This window comes from Ctenopharyngodon idella, chromosome 21 (genome assembly GCF_019924925.1).
Source record: "Ctenopharyngodon idella isolate HZGC_01 chromosome 21, HZGC01, whole genome shotgun sequence".
In the NCBI taxonomy this organism is placed as follows: Eukaryota; Metazoa; Chordata; class Actinopteri; order Cypriniformes; family Xenocyprididae; genus Ctenopharyngodon; species Ctenopharyngodon idella.
The window spans coordinates 15415791-15433539 of record NC_067240.1 but is presented as its reverse complement, the minus strand read 5'-3'; the positions used below and the strand labels follow the sequence as shown (position 1 = coordinate 15433539).

General features: G+C 38.1%; 1 protein-coding gene across 17 annotated transcripts in view; it reads left to right on the top strand.

Moving 5' to 3' along the window:
- Positions 1-17749, top strand: part of igsf9bb (immunoglobulin superfamily, member 9Bb) — a 135640-nt gene that overhangs the window by 39389 nt on the left and 78502 nt on the right. For all 17 annotated transcript variants that reach the window (XM_051878929.1, XM_051878927.1, XM_051878932.1 and 14 more), the window contains exon 3: positions 700-846. In XM_051878929.1, the coding sequence (XP_051734889.1) occupies positions 700-846 (147 nt within the window). The remainder of the gene's footprint in view (positions 1-699; positions 847-17749) is intronic.

Here is a 17749-nt window from a genome sequence, read left to right as displayed (position 1 = left end):
GATTTGCCCACGTCTGGCATGGTTAGAGATGTGTGTTTCCCAATGTGCTCATGGGAGTTTCAGAAATTACTGTGGGCCACTTCAGCTCTCACTTCAGCCTTCATGGCCCTTGGACCTGACACTGCTGTCACTAAAACAACACCCATGAGTGATGCTGTTGTGGATTGGGGCTGTGTACATCATTGTAAGAGTGAAAATAAACAATTAGATTTAATTTACTTGAATTAAATGTGTAAATGACCGTACACTCTAAAAAAAAATGCTGGGTTGTTTCAACCCAAATTTGGGTCAGATATGGACAAACCCAACCGTTGGGTTTAACCCAACAGCCGGGTTTGTCCCTATTTGACCGAAATTTGGTTTGGAACATCTGAGCATTTTTTAGTGTAGGCTTCTTTGTTTTTTATGTACTAAACCAAAAAAAAAAAAAAAAAAACACTATAAGGTACACAAAAACACTATAAGGTATACAAATAATTATTTTAAAAAAAAATTAAATATTTTTTAAAAACTATGTTTCCCATTTAATTATAAAAGTTTGTTTTTTAATTGTAAATGCCATTTGGAATGAAAATTAAATATTTTATTTTGTCTCAAACTGACTACACTAAATGGTTTATGTATTGTTTTTTATGGCTGGGTGTTTTGGACCCCATTAGATCATCTCTCACATCGTTTGTGTGCCTCTGAACCCCACAGGTCGAGCCAGCCTGCATGGCAAGTCATCTCTACGTATTGAGAGGGTTCGTTCGGAAGACCAGGGCTGGTACGAGTGCAAGGTCCTGATGCTGGAGCAACAGTATCACACCTTTCACAACGGCAGCTGGGTGCACCTCACAGTCAATGGTGAGTCTCTGACCTAAGATAAATTTTCCTCTTATGTCACTTATAGGGTTCAGTTTTGGTCAAGTTCAAGTTCCGATTGTGTCCAAACCAGATGTGTTGTGATTAGAAGAAGAAGAAGAAGTTTTATTTATATAGCGATTTTCCATAGCTCAAAGTCACTTTACATTGTGCTATACAATACATTTGCACACCCACATAGACAATACAAACACGTAAGTCTTGAAGGTAGACAAAGACGAGATATTACGAAGTGTAAGGGGAAATGAATTCCATAATTTAGGAGCATTAACACTAAATGACCTACCACCTACAGTGGACAACCGAAAACGAGGAATGGACAAAAGACCAAGCTCAGATGATCTGAGGGACTGGGCAGGAGAGTAGGAGTAGAAAAACAATTAAAGAAATTTAAAAAAAGTGTGATTCAAGTTTTTGTTTTAACCAGCTGTAAATCAATTTTTGGCAGTCAGTCGGCCGTTTGGTTTGATTTCGTGGCATAACTACATCTAAACCGAAAACTTTTTGGACCAAAATCCTATTCCTCATGTAAATAGCCTTTAAAAGGTGGGCACTTTTGGACACATACAGTCAGCAGTACTTAAAATGTCTTAATGTCAAAATATTACACTGAGTGACATTGCAAAAAAAAAAAAAAAAAAAAAAAAATATATATATATATATATATATATATATATATTTTTTTTTTTTTTTACACACTATTATTTAAAAGTTTGGAATCAGTAGGATTTTTTTTTTTATGTTTCCGAAAGTCTTTAATGCTAACCAAGTCTGCGTTTATTTGATCAAAATACAGTAAAAACAGTATTGTAAATTATTATAAAAAATTTAAATAACTGTTTTCTATTATGAATTTCTATTATTTTCTACTATAAATGTAAAATGCAATTTAAAATGTAATTTTTTCTTGATTGTAAAGCTGAATTTTCAGCATCATTACTCTAGTCTTCAGTGTCACATGATCCTTCAGAAATAATTTTAATATGCTGATATGCTGCTTAAGAAACATTTCTTATTAGTATCAATGTTGAAAACAGATGTGCTACTTAATATTTTTTTGGGAAACTGAAACATTTTCAGCGTTCTTTGATAAATAGAAAGTTCAAAGAACTGCATAGAAATCTTTTGTAAATGTCTTTACTTCTACTTTTGATCAATGTAATCATGAATAAAAATGACTACTTTTTAAATATACTTTTATTAATACATATTGTTGAGTAAAAGTATTAATTTCTTTAAAAATTGAAACAAAAACAAACGAACAAACAACAACAACAAAAAAAAAAAAACGTATTGACACCAGACTTTTTAGCGGTAGTGTGACTTCATTGTAACTGAGTCATTTTTCAGTTACTTTTAACTGGTTCCAAGGCCATTTTAAATGGATATATGAAATAGTTTATTTTTGTGTAATGGTTTGCTTGAAAAACTTTGTTTTTGCTATCTTTCTTTAAAATAAATGACACTTGGTTTGATAATTTGATGCAAGTGTCCAAATGGGCAAGGTTTGCGAGTGCGTAACAGCGCTCAAACAGAGAGAACTCTTCCACAGACTTTTCCGATTGGCCATTGTTACAGACGGAAAATTTTGCCGCATCGTGCCTGGTTACGAAATGTCAGTCTTCCTGTGAACGCATCATGTCACTTTGCCTTGTAGGTTGCGTTGCCTAGGCAGCAGACACCCAAATCCCCAAACCGGTTACAGTACATTAACTCTAGCTCATTGCTGTGTGATATACACTCAACCTCTTGTAACAGACAACAGCTGTAAATCAGATCACCCTTCCAAATGCGCAACTCTGCAGTTACATTTTGTGTTGAAATTGTACTGTTGTTTTTTTTTGTAACTTGCTCATGTCTGTGAGATGAACGTGAATCTGTCTGTGTAAATTTCAATCTGTGTATCCATTTGTGTTGTGGCTAGCATTAAATCCAGCAGCTCAGCACACAAGTTGGAGTGTTGACAGGCCAGTTTATCAGCCGCATTTGGAAGTGTGTGTGCCCGTGTGCCCTGCGGTCCTATGTGACTAACACACTAATATCAGCAATGTTTCTTCTACGAGACCACAGCCAGTCTGTCTAGTTTTGCACTGGGCTAGGAAAAGCACAACCATATTCAAGAGCACCGCCAATCTCTTTTACACAGTTTAATTGGAGACTAAACTGTACTTTAGGGTGTACTGTTATATGTTTACGTCTCATTTGTGTGATGGGCAGGTCTTCACCCCTCATTAACAATTCCCGCTCTCTCAGAGGTGTTTCTGCAGGCTTTTGTGCAAAGAGAGAAAAACCCACAAGCATAAAGCTTTTGCATATCTCTATGAATATATGCATAGGGCCAGCTGATGAAGTGCTTTCTGAAGGGTATTGTGTGGAGGGTTGGCGTGTTTGGGGACGTTTAAGGGGCGGTTAGCGCGGCGAGTGAGTGGCTTTCAGGAAAGAAATTAGCTCCATGTTAGCTGCTGTCGCTGTGTGCCTCAGAGCTGTTGTTTTACAGTTCCTGAGATATTTTTGCACACACAGTCACACATTTGTGTTGTTTGAGGTGTGAGGCACATGTCAAAAGTGCTAAGGAGGGGGAGAGGAAGTGATGTAATGGTTCATCAATGCAGCAAGGTTTAGCACTCATGCAGGTGATTGTTGGAGCAACACATTGCAGTGCACATCTTTGTGTTTAAAGCAATAATTCAGACAAAAAAGCCTCCTGAAGCAATACAGTTACACCTAGATGATGATGATGATGATGATTATGTTACAAATGTTCACATTTTTCTTCTGAAAGCTGCAGTCTGTAACTTTTTTTTGGTTAAAAATGATCCAAAATCAATTTTTGAGCAAGTACATAACCAGCCAGTGTCCAAAACTATCTCCTTACCTTAACCTGATTCACAATGGTAAGCTTGTAATAATGTTTTATAATTCAGGTGGTACTGGTGGGTTTCCGTGGGAAATTCGAGCATGCAGCCGTTCGTCTTTGCGTCATTACATCACGTCTGTTTACATAAAGAATGAGTCCCAGCTAGTAGGCTAAATCACATGTGAGGATGGTGGATCATTTCTCACAGCTGCTGCAATAATTAAACTTATCATTTTGATGGCGGATTATAATCAAGAAAGGGTCAAATGACAATCATCAGTCACAACTGGAGATTCACCTGTAGTCAAAAGCAAAAGACTTCGGACTGCGGAGTGGCTACAGAAATTGAAATCTACTGGTAACGCTAATACACACTAAATACACATAGTCACGCAATGCTGATGTTGTTAATATTAACAATTTGAGAACAAAGTATAACAATAATAACAATTTGCTTGGTTTGACGTGATCCGAGCTAAGTGATCGTTAGATTTAATCAGCTCGATTTATTGTAATGCTTTTTTTCTCAGTTGGTCAGAACAAAAGTGGCAGACATGTTACTTACTTGTTCAGATGACATTTTCCGGTGAAAATTCTTATTTTGGCTATACTTCCAAGATGCAGAATCTGTGATTCTGAAGTACAGTATCCACACCAATGTGGTGACTGACACCAAACATTAGATTCATCTGCGCTAAGGAGCTGTGCCGATACACAACCCACGTAAAGATGATAATTCTGCAAATAACTGCAATTGCAGGTTTCACACAGAGATGGCAACAAAGAGGCAAAACCTACATACTGCAGCTTTAATCAAATATATATATATTTTTAGAAATAATATTTTTTAGTAAACATTTACTAAATATTATATATATGTAATAGGTGGTCTGACTCTTTAAATAACTCCCTTTCCTCCTCTGCAGTGCTGAATCTGTGTGGGGAGAATAAAACTCCAGCACAGAGCACCACTGGAGATCCTCTGCTTTTTCTGTGATCTTAGAGCAGATTTACACTTCACTGCTGGTTATCACTAATCCTTTGGATTTCAGATTAAACTTCTTGCAAAATTGGAGAGGGGAAACACAAAACTCTCATTGAAATCCAAATAGCAATGCCCAAACACTAAATGTTCACTTTTATACATGGTGCTCAAGTTATTTAAAACCTGATTTAGTCTTTGATTTCTGAAGTCTAATTAGTGTGAGGCTAAAAATCTAGTTACTAAAAATTATTTAATTTTATGATTTTCAGAAGTTAATGTGTAAGTGGTTCTTTGTTTTTGCAAAATATGCTACAACAGTTCTTGTGGGGTGCTGCTATGTGATTGATAATGCATTCTAAGAGTTTTTAGGAAATGATTATGTGGTTGGAATGTTCTGGGTGGTTTCTGTTGTGTTCATTTTCATCATTTTTGTCAAGTACATATTAATGACTTTAAAATATAATGTATTTCTGTGATGCAAGGCATCTAAACATTCATATTACCTCTATGGCATTTCATATATTATATTTGTTATAATATAGAGCCTAAATGTTAATGTGCAGTTTAACAAATTGCTAAACTTGTCGATCTGTCCCATTAATTCACACTGAGACACACAAAACTTGCAGGATTCATATTTAAACAGTCTTTTCACAGACACTATATCACAATTAGAATAAAGAACTAAAGAATAAATAAAAAAACTCATCATTCACAATCATTGGCTTCATCAAGTTGATCATCGAAATGAAAGTGAAACCAGCTCTTCCACTGAGGTAAATCCTTTTAGAATTATTCTTCAAAACGATGAAAAGTAGCCTACATGAAACTGACCAAACTTGAGGCATTTTTCCCAGTTGACGCGGGTGTTCACTCTCTGTTGAATCGCCTCAGAATTTGTGTTTGAATAGCGCGCCCACTCCATGGGCGTGGCCGAATTAGTGGATAATGAGCTGACTAGCAAACGACTGACATGTCTCTCTTTTCAAACAGATTACATAAACAGAGAATATTTGTTTTCGATTGACTTACACAATTTAAAACCTGACATTTCAACGTTTCTTTAGACATATGTCTAATTTTTGTGTGATTAGTATTCACTAAGTTACAGTTCATTTTCTGAGGACTATCAGAATGGACTTCATTCAGAGGGAGACGACAGATCACGCATCATGTTAGTTTCTTTATTATTCAAAAAGCACAACATTTTATTTTTACTCTTGAATGTACACAAATAAAAGAAGACATTCTATAGTTTCAATTGGTATATTACTTCTGTCTCTATGACAAAAAAACAGAGTATTTTAAGTTGATTTTGCTGCTATGTGAAAAAAATCCAGCAAAACGCGCCGGCGCGTTTCCTGACTCCAGAGGGTTAACGATGTCTTTACTACCTATCTGGGCCTGGAAAGTGGTAATTAAATTGCTGTCTATGGAGGGGTCAGAGAGCTCTCGGATTTCAACAAAATATCTTAATTTATGTTCCTAAGATGAACGAAGGTCTTACGGGTTTGGAACAACATGAGGGTGAGTAATTAATGACAAAATTTTCGTTTTTGGGTGAATTAACCCTTTAACTAGACTCTTAGAAGCTAGGAGGTCACGTCCTGGCGACAAAGTGAGAGGTTCGGTTGTCGTAGCATCTCGTCTGTTTCATACTCAGATCCTTATGGCAGGGTCAGAGAAGAGAGCAGGGCGGTTAAATCTATTCCAAATTGACTGTGAGCTAACACTAATCCTGTGGGATTTAATGGGATACCCGCATCAGGGGAGAACGTCTGTTGCTTTGTCTCGGGGCGGTCCAAAAATTGTATTGCATTTCTGCTCTCATGCTTTGACATTGTATGATTGCTGTTGGCAGATGACTTGCTGTGAATACAATCAAGTCCACAGACTCACCGAAATATCTGAGGTTTGAGCATTTGAACATATTAAGGAGGATTAACCTATTTCTTTTAAGTTGTTCACCATTTTTTAAAATAACTTTTTGACTTCTAGTTCATTTTATTAGTCACACCTTTTGACTTTTAATTTTTAAAAGGGTTTCAAGTGACCTTTATTTTAATGCATCCACAATGTTTGTCTGGAGCCTGAAATATAAAGCAAAAGGATACTGTTGTTATACTAATGTTATTCTGACACTTATTTTCAGCCTGAAAGATGAAGTCATTGTCATTTCAAACAGGTGCTAATTGCTTGCTAGACATCATTGTGTTTAATTAAGAGTGTGCATTGTTGGTTTAGAGACTTGTGAGATAAAAGGCTCCTACTTCTTCATGCAGGTGAATTCATCCACAGCGTATAAATTATAGTTAAAAAAAGCACCATTACAAATCAATCGGCTTATATGTGCAGAACTGCAATTTTGATAATGCCATTACAAATCTTTTCCACAAAGCTTGTTAAGCGAATGAAGTTGTGGCCTCTTTGGATAGAGCGCGAACCCAGATAGAGCCACAGAGACAAACAATCCTGCTGCTGCTTCTAATTGTCTCATTATCAGGTCTGTGAGTCAAACTGGCCCTTTAGCAGAGTCACTACAGGGTTGAGTTAGGGAGCTGTCCATGGTGCTGATGCTTGTGGGCCAGGGAGCTGTCCGTGGTCCTGATGGCCTCACAATCTCATGTGGGTGCTGAAAACTCTGCACCGCGAGGCCATATGCTTTAGAAACACTGCAGATGGCATCATGGCATGAGATGAAGACTTTTAAATGATAGCACGGTGGTAGGCGCAGAATTCTAGAACTGGCACAACTGATATTTGCAGCTCTGATTGTCACAGTCTGTTGACCTGCTGCATATTTGTCGGTTTGTTAATGGGAAAGGAAAGTGTGGGTTTAGCTACAGGCAGCAGACAGGCCTGGTTGTTCAGTTTTCTATAGTTGAGGGATGGCTCTTGGTGTGTTGTCACTGGGTGTAAATGAAGCTGACAGCATGCCAGCCCCTCAGGTGCCATAGTGGTTAGAGTAGTGCCACTACTCTTACTAATAATGACTTACTGCCCTTATTACAGTCTGTGTTGCATGTCTGTGAGAGAATATTTGACGGTTGAACTTCAGCCCTTTTTATTGATTTGCTGACTTTTAAGCTATTGATAATTTCTCTAATTAAAAGCAGCAGACACCGGCAACTGCTGCAGGATAAACATGGAATAGCCAGATTTTACATTGGACATCAAGTACCAAATTGTTTATTGGATCAGTTTTGATGGTTTCATGCTTGTGGCAATGTTGTTATTGTTAACTAAAACTAAAACTATTAGTGTTTTCATTAATTAATTAAATACAATTTAAATATTAGATGAAAAAGATCAATGAAAATTAGAAATTTTTCTCTGGCAACTAACTGAAATAACATACGTTTAAGATGAAGTGCTTAAATTATTCAAACATAAAACTGAAATAAAAATGAATTAAATCTGAATAAAAACTAATAAAAATGGCAAACAAACAAAATTACTAAAACTTAAACTAAACTTAATATGAAAACTGAAATATGCAGATAAAAGCTAAGTCAAAATATGATTTAATACCATAATATTATATAAATAATACTAAAAAAATAACTTTTTTTTGGCTTGTGGGTCCCCCTGTAGTCAATAATTTTATACCTTAAAACTCATTTTTGTTATATTTACAATTTACAAAAATTCTTTATGCCTTAAAATAGCTTGAATGTAACTCTACACCCTTGCCTCATTTAATATACGCAGATCAATGAATATGCAAATTAGCCCCACCTCCACTCACGCTAGCTCAGAGATCCACTCGGTCAACTTACTGAGGTAAACGCAGCATCAGACAGCTGCCTTCTAACAATCAGGATCCTTAAAAATGCTTTGAACAACTCAGAACATCAGTGGAAAAAGGCATATAGTTCATTAGAACATCGTAATATACATCATACACCCGCCATATTGCTAAATCTACACGATTTTTCATATCAACAGAAAAATATACCGGGATAACCTGGCTTCTCTCGAGACTTCACTGTTAATGATATGCTAAAGCCCACTGGCACGTTGACGTGATTGGTTACAAGGTAGTTTGTGCAGCGATTTCAAACCGTGGGTTTGTCTTTTTTCACTGCAGTTTTATAAAGAAAATACTCAGCAATGGTGCTGACATATGAATTTGCACATGGTTTGTCTTAAAGCATAGTAAAAACACCACATAGACATAAACAACATTAAAAACTTGATTTTCACCACAGGAGGTCTTTAATGAAATCATCTGATATTATATATGTTATTGCCGATAACTGACAAAAGGATATTATAATTCCATGCTGTTTTGTCTAAATAAATAAAACACCAAAAGCTAAAATCACAGAATTTTGGCATCACAACATACAGTATTATAAATAGACGTTCGTTTTGAGATTGAAGAAAATTCTTAAATAGTACCTGATAATTAATGTGGTAGAACATGCTGTGCATGTTGATTAACCTGGAATGCATTTGCACAATTAGCCATATGCTATACATCATGAACAATATACACACAAGATAACACAGAGGAGGACAAAAACCAAGGATTACATGTGTAAGCAGATCAAAGTGTGTAAGGTGATTATATATGTCTGTAATATGAAAAAGAAGAATTAAAGCCTGAAATCTGCATGAGTCATTCTCTCATGCATGTGTGAAATCAGTACAGGAGCTGGGGGCCAGTAGTTTCTAGAGCTTTTTGGATCATCTTCCAGATCTCCATCAGCATGAGATAAAGAGGATTTTCACATTATGATTAGTGTTTCAGAATAGCGGTCTGGGGGCTGGTCTTGGCTTTTATGTTTGTGCTTAATTAGCTTTGGATATCACTCCATCTGCCTTTAAACTTCTCAACGGCTCCATTTTGCTGATCTCTTTCATGTTGTAGCAGTTGCACCATCATCACATAAACACACAATCGGAACTGAGTGAAATTTTCCCCTGAAGTTCCATTATTACAATTTGCAAATCACTACCTCAAGCTCACTTCTTTGTTAGTGTACTATGATGTGAGCAAGTTTTTTTTCTAAATCACTGTGCATCATATTATCCTCTTGATGAATTTTACTATAAATAAAGTTACTATTAATAAATAAAGATGTGCAACCTATTCTATATGAGAGTTTCTGCAAAGCTACTTTTTGTAGGTTGCCACATTATTATAATTATGGGGGAAAGGAGAAAAAAACTAGGCTTCATTTTACTGCTATTAAAACTAGAAAATAGATAATAATTTACTGTACATAACTGAGTAAAACACTACTGATGAAGATCAGTATTTTACTATTTGTTTCACTTGACTTTGACTTCATTTGAACAGCGAATCTCTTATTTTAATGAACAAACTGATTCACTAAAATGAAACTATATGCAGATATGAAAACAAAACACACTTGCTGTAGCAGTGAGGCAAGCTACTCTCGACATTTGACATGGAAGGAAGTAACAGAGACAGAGAAACAGGAAGTGAGGGTCAGTTCTCATCTTGGGCTAATTGAATCAGTGCTTGTTTCAGCAGGGACAGCAAGGCTGGTTTTAGTCTTGCAAAGAGCAGTGATGCTCTTTATTTTGTTACTATTCTCTTTGGGTTCTGTTGAAACGCCCCCTCGTCTACCAGGCATTCAGTTTGCTCTTTCAGTCTCCGGTGAGGCTCCCCTCTTCTCAGTATGCATCGGCTTACATTTAATCTGTGTTTGACCAAGAGTGTCTGAGAGATAAGAAAATAGGTTTTTGCTCACTGATGGCCTCCATGTGTGACTGGACTTGCAATTTAGTTACATTCACATCAGCATAACCTCCCAAATATAAAAAGAAATGTTCCTTTTGTGGTAAAGCACTTTGCTGCAGCTATAATTGGCTCTTTGAATTGCCTCTTATCTTCCATCATTAACATAGAAGCTACATTTGTTTGAGCCATTACAATTGGATGCTCTTGTTCAAGTGTGTTTCTTTTGTTAAATATTAGAAATGAATCATACAGATGGCTCTGAACACACTAAACTCACTTTAGTGTTATAGAGTTGTATGAGTAATCATTAAAATATTGCAATCTCGATTCAAACATCCATGCGATCTTTTTCCTAAACGACAACGATTCAGCTATGTCTATGTCTGACAAGTACAATCATAGTGTATGATCAACACCACAGTATCATTATTTCTGTTACAATAATTCAAATATCACAGAAGTACTGGGGTAAAAGTTTATGTATAGTTCGGTCTACGGTAGCGATTAAAATAGAGGAAATCATCTTTTGAAAGTAACTTTGTATCAATTACATAATAGGTGGAGATAAGTGAGTGTTATAAAATGTATTCGTCATTGAATCTTCATTCAAGAGATTCGTTCAAAACAAAAAAGGTGCCAGGGAGGAGACAGGGAGGAGACGATGGATGGAAGAGACAACTGAGAACCTTGAGCACAGTCAGAACAAAGGCCCATGGTGGAACAGATGGTGGGAGAAGTCAGGGTGGAGTTAGATGTCCGATTACCAGTGGTGGAGACAGGAGAATTGGAGACCCAGGCAGAGTAGAGAAGACACATAGACTGGGCGAGACACTAGGTCCTGGAGGCCAAGATGGAGCCATGGTGATGAGCGGCAAAATTGGAACCAGGGTGCCGGAGGACCATGGCAGAGGGAAGACGGAGCCTGACGGTGCCAAAGGGGTGGAGGGAATAAGTGCAGCTGAAGGCCGGGAAGTCACTGGCAGAGGCAGAGCGATGACTGACCAAGGAGGAGTTGGAGGAATGAGGGTCCTGGTGGAGCTGTAAGGACGATGGTCCCAGGTGGAGCCGAAGGAGGGAAGAGCCAAGGTGAAGCCAACTGGTTGACAGGCCAAGGTGGTGTGATGGGCTCAGTGGCCCGAGGTGAAGACAGGGGATCCAAGTACCTAGGCGGAGCTGGAGACTGGAAGGCCAGAGGCTGATACGTACAGCAGAGTGGAGTTAACAGAGAAGAAGATGAGGGACTGATGGGAGCCCGCAGAAGCGGGGCTGAATAACTGGCTGGTTTAGGTAGAGGAGGCAGGAGAGGGAGGCTGGGTGGGACCATCGCCGATGAAGGAGATTTGCAGCTGGGCGGGACCAGTGGAGATGCAGGAGACTTGGAGCTGGGCGGGACCAGCGGTGATTTAAAAGAATTTCCTCATTTAAATCCTCGAATAACTTTTCAGAGGCTAGACTCAGCTCACCCTCAGTGGTGGGAGTATGGGTGGGGCTCTAATCCATTCCCTCGAACTCCATGAGGACACCTACTGGCACGGATGATGTTACCGGCTCACACATCTGGTCAGACATAGTGTTAGGTTCAGGGGCGATGTTGTGCTCAGGCATTGGCTCTGGCATCGAGGCAGGCTCGGGCTCTGTGTCTGCAGTGGGAACAAAGGAAACAGGTACAGGGACTAGAACTAAACCAAAATAGAGCATACGCGTGACAGCGTGTCTATAGTATGTATTTTATACCCAGATAGATTCATGGTTCAGTTTTACAGTGGGTGGTTTACAAACAAACAAACTAATTAATTAATTAATTAATTAGTTCACATTGTGGCTTGTTTTGGGAAAGAACTGTACAGCTGGTGTGGTTCACACATATTTGCATGAGTGTAAACAGGCCGTGTGATCTGATGAGGTATAATCCAGTGAGCAGCATTCACACAGATGCTTGGCTCAGTACAGGATCCTGAGAGGAAGATGAGCAGGATGAAGATGTTCCTGTGGGACGAGCTCCATGCAGCCTCCTCTCTCCATGCTTCTCCTGCCAATTAGCTCTCACTGGTGCAATGCGTGTGTTGTTAGTGTGTGTGTGCTAAAACATCTGCCTGTGTGGCCGGTGTAACCACAGAGCCTTATTATAGCTGAATTCTTCTCACAATCTGTGCCTGTGATAAGAGCTTGTGATTTTATCACCGGCTGCCGGCTGACACACGCGCTCATTGCAAAAGAGATGATGTCATCCTGCCTCAAAGGCTTGGAAATATCGGAGGGATTATTATGCAGTGTCAAAAGACAAAAAGTGTGTGCGCGCACAGAGGGTGAGCAGGTGATCGTTTGGCAAATTCAACAGCTCTATTCCAGGACTCTCACTGTTTGCCTGTGCGTTAGCACAGTAAATAATTTATGTAAATAATTTACCATTAATTTTCAATAACTGTCATGTTCTACTTTATGCTGATGACACTGTTGTATCTAAATCTGAATTTCTACAGATTCAACTATTTCTTCAGTCTGATTTTAATATTTTACAAGATTGGCTTTTGGATAATAAATTCGAGCTTAATAAAACTAAGTCCTTTGTTATGATTTTTAGTTCCAGACAGAAACTTAAATCCAAAACTGGTTCTTGTGCTGTATCAAGTAAAGACGGTACTCCTCTGCATAAAGTTGATACTATTAAATATCTTGATGAATGGCTTGATTCTGAACTTTCATTTAAATCACATATTAATCATGTTTTACGCAAAGTCAAAGATTGTGTTACACTGTATGTTGGGACCCCCTTGAAAATGAGATTGTACATCTCAAGGGATTAATCCTAATAAATAAATTGAGTTGAATAATTATAAAGACACAGACCTTACACTGTAATTGGGTTCAGTTAAAGGCCCTTGTGTACTTCTGTTATGGTGCACAGCTAAGCACAACCTGTTGAAGGGCACTGTTACGTCGCCTGTTTCTCAAGACCAGCAGGACTGTGAACTACCACATCCTGATTGTCTTATTGTAAACAGCAGACATTACCACACTTTTTACTGATCTAAAGTTTTGGGTCAGCAATTTCCTTTTTCCCCCACAAGGACATGTTAAATTGATCAAGCAGTAAAAATGTAAAAGTAAAAATAAGCTGTAAACAATCAGTGAAAGGCTCGCTCTATGAACGCAAAATTATTTTTTTTTAAAAACCGGATACAATTAGATGGCATTAATCTACTCACCCTTCAACCATCGAACATTAAAAGGACATTAAAAGTGTAAAAGCATCAACAAGGTACTTTCAACAGACCATGAATTACCCCAAAAGCGCGACGGGTTAAATATCACTGTAGTAATATATATCTGTATTATGATACGTTGCCTTAATCAAAAATGTAATAATCTTAAAGCTGCAGTCCGTAACTTTTTTTGGTTAAAAATGATCCAAAATCAATTTTTGAGCAAGTACCTAACCAGCCAGTGTTCAAAACTATTTCCTTACCTTAGCCCGATTCAAAACGGTAAGCTTGTGTTCTAATCCGAGTGGTACTGGTGGGTTTCTGTGGGAAATTTGAGCATGCCGCCGTTCGTCTTTGCATCATTGCGTCACGTCTGTTTACATAAATAAGAAGTCCCAGCTAGTAGGATATATGGCATGTGAGGATGCTGCAGGTGACTGATCATTTGTAATCTTTTCTCACAGCAGCTGCAATAATTAAACTTATCATTTTGATGGTGGATTGTATGGTATGACAAATAAACATTAGAGGTTAGACTGTACAGAAATTACACACTAAATATACGTAGTCACGCAATGCTGATGTTTTTAACTAACAATTAGAGAACAAAGTATAACAGTAATAATAATTTGCACGGATTGACGTGATCTGAGCTAAGCGATCGTTAGATTGTAATGCTTTTTTTCTCAGTTGGTCAGAACAAAAGTGGCAGACATGTTACTTGCTTGTTCAGATGACATTTTCTGGTGAAAATTATTATTTTGGTCATACTTCCAATCTGTGATTCCGAAGTACAGTATCCACACCGGTGGGGTGACTGACAGCAAATATTAAATTCATCCGCGCTGAGGAGCCGTGCCGAGGCACAACCCACGTAAAGATGAAGATTCTGCAAATAACTGCAACTGCAGGTTTCAAACAGAGATGGCAACATAGAGGCAAAACTTACAGACTGCCGCTTTAAACATATTGTGAATATTTATTAAATCACACAGTACTAGTTGGAGCAGGGCACTTCAATCTGGTGATTCTGTGATTTGTATACACAGCAGGTGTCGGGCAGTTGCTCTCCCTCCATTTGGCGTGCTGTGGCAGGCATTTAGCTAATGTCAAGTGGATTTGCCTGAATGTTTTGCCACTAATGGGTATGTAGATGGAAAAGCAAAGTCAAACTTAGATGTTATCAATTAGCTGCTTTCAATAACTGTGAAACATGAGACAACAACAGATGAGGTTGTTTTTTTCATTTAAGACACACATTCTCCTTATTAGCCTGTAGTGTGCCTGTGTCTGTGTCAGCATTTCTTGTCTGTGTGTGTGTGTGTGTGTGTGTGTGTGTGTGTGTGTGTGTGTGTGTGTGTGTGTGTGTGTGTGTGTGTTTATGTTTAATCACCATCACAGGTCAGCAGTGTGTCAGAGTGTGTACGGCAGTAAATGAAGAATCGGAGCAGATGGAGGCATGCTTTGCACAGATGTCTTAGCGGCTGGCCTCAGATATGTTGCCTTCAGCACTCTGGTCATGTGCCACCAGATCTTGGGGGTTCCTTCAAAAAACTGCAAACCTTAAGTTTTAATTAATAAACAATTTGAAAAAAAGGTATGCAAATTAGTGTTATAATCAGACCAATCTAAATCAAGAATGCTGAATCAAGGTTATTTGCCCCGTAGTTTCACAGACAGCCAGTTCTTACTGACATTTAGAGTCATGTATAATAGATGCTCAGCTTGAGAAGGGTTCAGTCCAGGTCTCTGTCAAGTGCAGAGATATCGCCAAACCCATATCTTCTGTGTTCCTGGAAAGTAAGATGTTCCTGTGATCCATGTGGTAAAATGTGACCTTCTTGTCACAGTGCTGTCTTAAATATTTGAACACATTTGAGACAAAACAATTTCTCCCTAGTGTCATTCTCTGCTCCTAAAGTGTCTGTCATATGTCTCCCGATAGCCCTGTTTTCTGTAGCAAATGCCCTTCAAGTTTATCTAGGAGGCATTAAGTTAATAATAATAATAATAATAATAATAATAATAATAATAATAATATATATATATAACTAATTAATATTTGTGACCCTGGACCAAAAAAACAGTCATAAGTAGCACAGGTATACTTGTAGCAATAGCCAACAATACATTGTATGGGTCAAAATTATCGATTTTTCTTTTATGCCAAAAGGATATTAAGTAAAGATCATGTTCGATGAATATATTTTGTAAATTTCCTACCATAAATATATCAAAACTTTATTTTTGTGAGTGGATATGCATTGCTAAGGACTTCATTTGCACAACTTTAAAGGCAATTTTCTCAATATTTTGATTTTTTTTTTTTGCACCCTCAGATTCCAGATTTTTCAAACGGTTGTATCTCGGCCAAATATTGTCCTATCCTAACAAACCATACATCAAAGGAAAGCTTATTTATTCATATGGTGTATAAATCTCAATTTAAAAAAACTGACCCTTATGACTGGTTTTGTGGTCCAGGGTCACATTTATACAGAGTAATTTTTGTGTTGTAAATGGTAACAAATTAATTAAAATAGTTAAAAAATAATTAAAAACTTTGGGTTAGTTAGTTAGTTAGTTAGTTAGTTTGTTAGTTCGTTCGTTTTTAGTGTAATCATAACTGGTCTCAGTTCACCCACCATTGGCAGGAGTGGTAAAGAGTTCATTTTGAACATTTCATATTAAAGAGTTAGCTAAACTGTGAAGAACTATTGAATTGTTCCTGATCTTTTGGTTCTGTGCGCTGTCCAGCCCATTAAGTTCTGTCCTGAAACTCTAGATGGCACAGGCTGATAGGTCCTTAGCTCAACCTTCTTGCAATCACATCCTTCTCTATAGGGCACAGCTGATTAGTTCCTGCAATATCAGTACCCAATGAGCTTGCGTGCTTAACATTTAAATACTTGGTTAGCATTTGCTGTAGCACTTTCAGAAACCCTCCTACTTTCCCAGCTCCACCTGTATAGATCTGCTATGGGTGGAAACAGCAGCGTAGCAGACCTGTTCCGCCAAGACCAAACATATCAACATTGTCACACCCATTACCATATATATGTATATATATATATATATATATATATATACAGGGCTTGACATTAACACCCTCCAACCCGTCAAATGTGGGTTGATTTCAGCAGTGGCATGTAACGTAGTTACTAATAACCACCTTGGCAAGTTGAAATTTATATATAATGTATACATTTTTGTCAAAAGTGTTGTCAAAATATAGATTTTTCGATACATATCGATACTGAAATATCTGAAATGCTTCCAATACTCATTTTCTGCTAAATAGACACAATACTAGCTGTGCTTTCTTGCTCTCTCATCTCTCCGACAGCGAGCTGACACACAAACCCGCCTCCCCTCACACACTCATTTCATTTGCTCCGGATGAATATTGTTGGTTTTACAGAGCTTGAATTTTGGCGTGGGATTGTGTGTATTGCGCATAATTTTATACATTCCCGCAGATTTTATGCTCACACTGAAATTGCACGCACATAAATCCTCCTCAGTACTAACAGTATAATGGATCTGTGTGTCAGGTCTTAAAGTGACAGCATATATACTGCTATATATATATATATATACAATATATTGCCAAAAGTATTGGGACACCCCTCCAAATCATTGAATTCAGGTGTTCCAATCGCTTCCATTCAAGTGTGGTACTGTGATAGGTTGCCACCTGTGCAATAAGTCCATTTGTGAAATTTCCTCACTACTAAATATTCCACGGTCAACTGTTAGTGGTATCATAATGTGTAAGCAATTGGGAACAACAGCAACTCAGCCATGAAGTGGTAGGCCACGTAAAATCACAGAGCGGGGTCAGCGCATGCTGAGGCGCACAGTGCGCAGAAGTCGGCAACTTTCTGCAGAGTCAATAGCTACAGACCTCTAAACTTCATGTGGCCTTCAGATTAGCTCAAGAACAGTGCGTAGAGAGCTTCATGGAATGGGTTTCCATGACTGAGTAGCTGCATCCAAGCCTTACATCACCAAGTGCAATGCAAAGCGTCGGATGCAGTGGTGTAAAGCACGCCACCACTGGACTCTAGAGCAGTGGAGACGTGTTCTCTGGAGTGACGAATCACACTTCTCTGTCTGGCAAT